The sequence below is a fragment of the Kryptolebias marmoratus genome, linkage group LG20 (assembly GCF_001649575.2).
Source record: "Kryptolebias marmoratus isolate JLee-2015 linkage group LG20, ASM164957v2, whole genome shotgun sequence".
NCBI classification, from domain to species: domain Eukaryota; kingdom Metazoa; phylum Chordata; class Actinopteri; order Cyprinodontiformes; family Rivulidae; genus Kryptolebias; species Kryptolebias marmoratus.
Window position 1 is genome coordinate 3,100,088 of NC_051449.1, and position 8,401 is coordinate 3,108,488.

General features: G+C 39.3%; 1 protein-coding gene across 1 annotated transcript in view; it reads right to left on the reverse strand.

The window, feature by feature from the left end:
* LOC108232915 (zinc finger E-box-binding homeobox 1-like) overlaps positions 1-7,433 on the reverse strand; it is a 52,234-nt gene extending 44,801 nt beyond the window's left edge. Inside the window, exon 1 of the mRNA XM_017411041.3 lies at positions 7,101-7,433. Within this exon, the coding sequence (XP_017266530.1) occupies positions 7,101-7,116 (16 nt within the window). The 5' untranslated portion in view covers positions 7,117-7,433. The remainder of the gene's footprint in view (positions 1-7,100) is intronic.
* Positions 7,434-8,401: the final 968 nt, after the last annotated feature.

An 8,401-nucleotide genomic window follows, 5' to 3' on the forward strand; every position in this document is an offset into this window, starting at 1 on the left:
TTCACAGTAATGTGACTCTTTTTTTTATTTTACATACACAGCTTGCACCACATATCCCACACAGCCTCACAGATGAGGTAATCATAGGCATCTGCTGAATGGAGCAGGTGGAGCAGCTGCTCCCCCATTTTTTAAAGTGAAGATACAAACTTCTGTTTTAGTTCCCTCATTTTTTTTACTTAATAACATATTATCACTCTCAGCAATAGGACAAAAGGTAGGGTTTACTGGTGGTAATTTTAATTTCTTAGATTCAAACTTAAAAATAATCTTAAAAACAATCACTACGTTTGATTCCCTCGGCTTTGAGTTGGTTTGGTCCAACTTGGAAACACTCGAAGTCGCTCCTCGCTCCTCTGAGAGCGTTCAGTTGAGATGAAACAAAAATAATCAAATCGTTTTAAACTGTGTTGTATCTTTTTCAGGCTATGAGTTGGAAAAAATAAAGTAAAAACATTGACATCTCACTGTTTAGGAGCGCAAGCTACCAACAAGTTTAAAAAAAGTGGTAAAATAAATGTATTTATGCTGATCTTACTGACATCAACCTGGAGCTCAGTTAAATATGGGCTGAAAGTAACAGTTTTGGAAATGTCTACATCTGGTTTCATATTTAAATAAATCATTGCATTTTTTTGTGGTTTGAAAAAAAAATTACACCCACACACACACACACACAAAAAAAAAATACCACATTGTGTTATCTATTACATCTATCTTTCTATTATCTATAACTAGACATGCAGGATACCTCCCTGAGTTTGCTCCCCATTTTTTAAAATTTATATATGTATATATAATCAGGCACACAAGGAGTTACTATGTCTGTCCATATATTTAAGAATTGTGCAGATATAGAAAGTCTCAATAAAGTCATTTTAAGCACATGTGCATTAATTCATTGAGGTTCTGGTCCACAAAAACTAATTTTACCACCTTGTGGTTTTCAGAGCTCAGATTCTAAACCACAGATTTCAATAAAAGATATAGTTGCATGCTGCCTAAAGAGCTTTTTAAATAGATGAGTATTCAGGTGGTTGAATGAAGAACAGAGTTATCGTTGAACTTTTAGACAGGACAAACTGGTGAGTTCCTCAGACTTCTCTACATTTAGCTTTGAAGGTAGATGTCAGAGTTAAAGGAAAGCTTAGTAAAACATTTGGCCTGATTAAAACATTAAAAGCACACACTTGCTGAACATAACATAAATAATTCCATTCTTTTTAAAATAGTAATTTATATAATTAAAAAGGTAGAATTTCTGCAGTCTGGTCACAAAACTAGTAGGTGGTTTTGAACTTTTGTAAAAGTTTGCCCATTTTAAACATCATTTCCTCCTAAACTAATGCAGACGGGTCTGAACAATGAACAGGTAGCTACAAAAAAGTTTTACATTTATTTAGAGAACTGAGTGCAGCGCAGCGCGAGTTACACAATTAGTTGCTCTCAGTTTCATTTTAAATCAGAGGGCAACGCACCGTTTCCTTTTCACCTTGACTAAAAATAAGTTTCACGCTGAGCGTTCGCGAGCAGCAAACGGCAAATCCCACCTGCGCAGCAGCAGACACGTCTGTGCTGCTGGGGAGCGTTTTTAGTAATCTGTCATCTGATCGAGGTAACTTTCTGAGTCTGCAAACCTGGTGACTGTAGCTGCTTTCTTCACATCGGTTTACCTCAGCAACAAACGCAGAATGCAAGGATTAAATAAGTAATAAGTCAAACAAGAGAATCACTGTGAATATCAGAAAATGGTGTTTTTTTCCGAGCTTGATAAGTCGAGGTGTTCTTATCATCCAGTCATCTAATTGATGTAAAACAGCAACACAATAACTGCTGAGTTTCTCCCTCAAAGGCAACATGTTAATGCATGTAAATCCAAATGAGCAAGCCTGTGTTGTTATGCAAAGCCTGAAGGAAAGTAGCAGTTTCCCACATTCATGCCCACATCCACACAACACACACTGTTCAATTAGTCACAGCAGCAGCAGCAGCAGCAGCAGCAGCAGCAGCAGCAGCAGCAGCATCAGGAGCCCGACGCACCTCCCCCTCCGGACCATAAAAGGCAACGGGGAGGGGTCAGTGCTGACTTGCTAAAGACATCCTGTAGTGCTTTGTCATTCCACAGGCCCATTTGTGCAAAGGAAACACATGCACTGAAAAACGTGCAGCCCCGGGCCCTTCAGCATGAGGAGAAAGTCACATGAATGATCACAGGTTATGGATCAATTAACCACTGTTGACAACAACTACCTCCAAAACCGCCAAGAAACTCTCATGTTCCTGACAGAGGGGAAAAAAATCATCCAAATGCAAAACTTCAAATCCATGTTTTGCATATCAGAAGTTTCAGAGACAACAGAACTGTATAAAATCCAAGATAATGCTAAATGTTGGATCAGTGTGAAGGCGTTTGCTAACGAGTGTACAAAGGTGAACCGAGTCGGTAACAAATCGTGTTAGCTCAGAGGCAGGACGCTCACATGACTCCATTTCACTGTAAAACAGCCGTAACTGAGGAACCTCAGGCTGGGTGTTGTTCATTCACGCAGAAAAAAAAAAAAAAAAAAAAGCCAATGAAAACCCCACTGCTTTTATATTTAACTCCTTTCTGTCCTTGAAGTAAGCGTGGGCCTCGTGCACAGTTGCTGACAAAAAATAGCTCTGAACAGTCAACTACACGGCACAGATTTTAGGAGCAGAGCCAAACGAAAGGGTCGAAGCCCTTAACAGACGATGGAGAGCCTGGAGGTACGATACAAATGCAAAATAAAGAATAAAAAAAACGGTCATCCTGAGCTGTATCAAACGGTGCAGTTTGAAAAAGTTTACAAAGCTTTTGCCAAACTCTTCTAGACCTGAAAGTTTATTCTTTCAACGTTTTGTCAACTCTAGTCTAACACTAACATACTTTAAATACTTTAAAGTACTTTTTTACTGAATGTAAATACATACCAACACAACAAAACTGTCTGACTTCTTGTTTCCATACGCGTCTACCATGGACAACACCATTAATCGATGAGAGAAAACCATGGTGTGGATATTGTTTTTTACTTTATGAACCTAATAATATATTTCTGAATATGTTTTTTAAACCAGTCTTTATGCCTTTAATACGGAACTACAGCTTTAGCATCTATACAAGAGAAGTACTAGGAAAATGTACCAATTCTGTTACTGAGATCATGGAGTTTTAAAATAGCACTTCTATGTTGAACTAATAGCTAAAAGCAGTTACTGAAATGAGTCACTGAAAACACTCTGCTGTAAATGTTGCACAATCACTAAAGCTGCATCTAACGTCTTCATCTGTGTCATCAATGAGAACGGAGTACTTTTAAAATATAAAACTGAGCAACACTGAACAGCACTACATCAGTTCTGGAACCCTAACTGGGACCAAAATGGGAACCTGAACAAAAACAACGCCAACCCCCGAGTAAAAATCCGACTTCCTGTGGACAGATGATGGCAAGGGCAGAGTTGTGGCTGGTTTCTAAAATCGAGCAGGCCAAGCCTGGGAGTAGGCCGCTGTGTTTATCCTGTCAAGGTATGTTAACACCAGGCTGCATTCCTGTAGTCTCTAAATTGCAGTGTAAGATTACAGCACAGCCAAGAGTGCATCGGTACACATACAAACATGGAGGCCTTTGAAGGCGCTGGATCACGAAGGTGTGACCGCAACAGCTGCATGAACGCCCACACCTTCCATTTATGAAGAACGACAGATGATTAGCATGCAGAAACAACTCCATGCTGCCTGTTTCATTTATATTCTAAATAACGGCTTGAAAAAGTGGAACATTTTTTCTGTTTACAGTTCACAGCTACAGCTGAGTGTATTATTAGGGACAATGTGAAGTAAATGTTTCACACAAGTAAAAGAGGACAAGTGAGGGTTGGTGCAGGTCTTTGCTTGGATTTTTTCTTCCTCATGCAGACTTTTGCTGCGTTGGGAGAATGCATATTTGAAGAGTGGTCGATAAAGAGCTCTACGCCTAATAAAACTTAGATGGGGATTGGTTTGTTGAGACAGGCAAGTAAAAAGCCATCAGAAGTTGGCTCCTGAAAACGAGCTTCAGCCCTTCTATGACGTGGATCTTTATATGAGTAACAGATCAAACTTTGAGTTTTGCTCTAAAAAAATTTACAAAAGCAATGTCCATAATAATTAGCCTAATTACATTTTAAATGATTAAGCTTTAGAAGCCTCTATTAAGCAAGAATGACAAACTACATGAACGTTCTGATAATGATCTACTAATTTTAACAACTATGTCAAGATTTTTCCTGCACAGAGGCACCTTCCAAAAGCTGCAAACTCCTTCACATTACACAACAATGATTACAATATCGTTCCATTTACCCAACAAGAATATACCTTTTTGATTATCAGATATTCGGACCATAGTTTTAGCACAGCTAAGTTATTATGTGGACAACAACTCTCACACTGGTCTCAGTAAAACTCAAAACATTGAAGCACTATATTTTTTATTCATCATCACCATGGCTATGACCCTAATATTCTGTATTTACTCACAAACTCCTTCCTAAAATTTTAAGGAAGTTTGAAAAAGGCAACTGAATAACTTCTGATGGCCCAATGCACTACGTTATATTATAAGTTTGTCTGTTGTACATCTTTAGGAAAGAATGAGAACAACTGAGGCGGAAAATGTTAAGGAAATACTATGTTAAGACACAAAAGAAAGAAAAAAAACAGAAATAGGTGAAACCTGTATGACTGGACTGCAATCATCTTTGTGTATGAGCAGGAGATTTTCACAACCTTGAATGGCGATCAAACTAAACTCACATACAGGCATAAGATGTTACACCAAATATAAAATTTAGCAACATGTAGCAATTGGTGGGAGTTAATTTTAAACCCTTTTGTAAAGCAAGATACCATCATCACTGCATTTTAATTAAACCAACCACATTCACCATCATGACCACAGAAGCAAACCTGACTCTGTTCTTTGAGTCTAATAACGTCAGTACCTGTGGATGTGCCATTGAAACTTATATTTATAGCTAAACTGGAAATACTTGTGCACATTAGTGTAGATAATGTTTCCATATCATACAGTTAGCATGATTCTTAGATTAAATAATTACACCGGATGCTACATGAAGTCAACAAACCTGAAAACTTCATGAGCCAACAGACACAAACTTAACTCAACAAGAATAATGAGAATTTATTAGTTCATGAAGCAATAATACAAAATACCATCCAGTGACAGCTTCTGTCTGATATATTATGCAACAGTGAATTTAATATGTTTTACTTTAGAAGTGCAAGTGGTGAAAAATAATTATGTCATCTTAGGTAATATAACATTCTGACACACAATCAGAAAAACTAAACTACAAGTTGTTTCCCACCATTGAAGGATTTCAGTAAAGCTCTCAGAAAGTAAACATTAGGTGTACTGATTAATCAAGATGGCCACCACAGCGAAGCAATCTAATCAAACACAAAAACGGTGATAACTCAGCTAATCGTACGGACACTCAGCTAAAATTTGGTGTGGTAGTAGCTGAGACTCATCCCCAACTTAAACTCTGAGCACTAACAGATCACACAAGATCTGTTTTTAAAACTCTGTCAGTAACTACCTGGATCAAATCTGTGTGTTAGCGAAATATCTCATGAAGCACTGGGTCACACTTCAAAGGAAGTTGTCACTGAATGTAGATCTACGACTGATTAACTTTTGGTGTTACCCCAATTCAAAATGGCCGCCACAGTCAAACACAACTCTGACAGTTTTACAGATATTTAACTCCAATTTGATGAGGATGAGCTGAGAATAATCCACAACACCTATGTCAAGAGCTACATATTGTGTGATATCTTTGTTTATAACTTTTTGATTCAAGATGGCCACCACAGCTAATCAACCTTAGCAAAATCAAAACTAACTAAGTCAGATTTACAGATACTGAGCTAAACTTTGTCGTGACAGTAACTGAGAGTCTTCATCAACACGCACCCCGAGCACTCGAGCATAACAACGTTTACAAGGTTGGACCGAAACAGCTAAAACTCTGGCATGAAAGGCTGCGGGCGACATGCATTCCTGCAAGAAATCATATCTTTTATCTCCAAAGAGCATAAAATCCAACCACCTGAAGAGCACCAGTTACCAGCAGCTGCACCATATTCAATATAAGCACAGTAAGTCTGTTCTGACGTTTCATCCTCAGGTTTGGGTATTTTAACAAATAAAAATCTAAATTTTAAGTTTCTGTGATATCAGCTGGTTTCAGCATCATTGGCTGACTGGAGGGGGAAGAAGAACATTAGCCTAGGCTAATATTTAGAAGAACAGGACCACTAGAAATTAAAGAGATGGTTGTGAACAAGCTGTCTGTATCATGTGTTATAAAACTAAAAAAAGATCCACTTCTGATATGAGGGGGAGCTGAAAGTGAAGGAAAACAGGGAGCTGCGCAACGGCTCTCCACCTTTTGCCATCTTGATTGTGCGCCTCCCTGCTTATTTTCCATCCAAACTGGCTCATTTAATGTCTCATGTCTGAAAAAATAATAATAACCGAGCAAAACGGAAGCTCTGCGTGAAGAATAAGTGGCTAAAACCGGTTAAATCGCACCTTTATAGGTGTTGCATCACCTTGCGTACCTGGCTGTCTCCGGTCCAGGAGAGGAGAGAGGGGGGGAAAAAAAAGCAGCAACCCCACCTTCACTGCAGTAATGGTTCTGACCGCCATTCTCCTTCAGCTCAAAGATACTGAATCACCGCAAACACAATGGATGGGACGCAGTTCGGCTGATGGAGACGCGTTAAAGCTCTTATACGGCACACGGTGGGGGATAAGGGGGGAAATAATAAAATAACCACCTTATGCACCGCTCATTTTCCAGAGCAGACACACACACACACACAGCATGGGGGTGCACTCGACCAAACGGGGTAATCAGTCCACAAAAACACATAAAAGGAGGGATAAAGCATGCACAAGTGGGTCAGAGATGCGCGTCCGTCATGAGATAAATCCCGCGAGAGCGAACAGAGGCGCAAAAACTAACCAAAAAAAGCAAAATAAATAAATAAAAATCATTTCTACCTGCACAAGTTGACATTTGGAGCGGTTTGGACGGAGGCGTTTTTGCGTTAAAACCCCCCACAAAAAATAAAGAATACAGAGGATCCTGATCAGCAAGGCTTAAAAGGCGCAGGTGTTCTTTCTGTTTATTTCTAGGCCATTTGTTCGCCCCGTTATCCGCCTTCAGGTAAACATGATGATGATGGTGATGATGATGATGATGGCTCCTGTTCAGACGCACAGAGTCACCGTGGTGGCGTCAGCGATCCACAAAAATAAAATAAAATAAAATAAGACATAAAAAGAAAAAGGTGCTTTCCTCAGCAGTTCGCCTCACACACATAACGCGACAAATATATATATATATATATTTATGGGTTTTTTATTGGTTGGCGCGACGTAAAGAGGAGGGGGGAGGACAGGTAAGACACCGTCCAATCAGGAGCTCCGTCTCAAAAAGGTTCTCTAAATTTAAAGTTATTACACCCACTTACACCTACATCCTATTTATAAAGCTTAAACGCAATGATCCCACCTACAAGGGCTTATATTTATTATTATTAATAATAATAATATCACTTGAAGCTCCTGGGCGTGAAGTCAAGGGAACAATGTTTTACAGATGGCAAAAAATAGAGCAAACTATATACATTACAGGTGCGCAGAGGAAACGTAAATCAGGTAAGCAAACCGTCAGGTACAACTTCCGACCTTACCTCAACAAAAGCGAGCATGTGTGGTGTGGGCTGCAGCAAAAGGCGGGGTGAAGTGCGGATAAAATAAACATCCCATTTCTCTTTTTTTTCTTTTTTTTTTTGGTTGTTGTTGCTGTTGTTGCCTCAGAGTCGAAGGAGCAGTGAACGCAACCAAAAGCAAAACAAAAAACAAAAACAACAAAAAAAGCCCAGATATGAACGTCAAACACTGCGATTTACCACGCGGCCTTAAAGGCAACACGTATAGAAAGTTATGGTTTTTTTTAACGATAAAAGGAAAGAAAGGAAGAAAGATCCGTCCGGGGGCAGAGTTAGCAAAGCGACTAACCTCGTAACAACCTCGCCCTGAAAAAAAAAAAAAAAAAAAAAAAAAAAAAAAAATCACAAAACTGCAACGGGCCACGTTGTTGTTACGTGAAAGCCCCACAACCTGCCGCCAACAAGAACACGAAGAAGAAGAAGAGTTGCTGTCGGTGAGAAAGTGGCGAAAACAAAAACAACAACAAAAGTACTGAAGAAAGTGGAGGAAAAAGTGGGGGGCTACGTCCGGACAGCGAGGCGCTCCTCGGGTTATTATAACGGTCGGATAACGGTTCACTCCGTCGG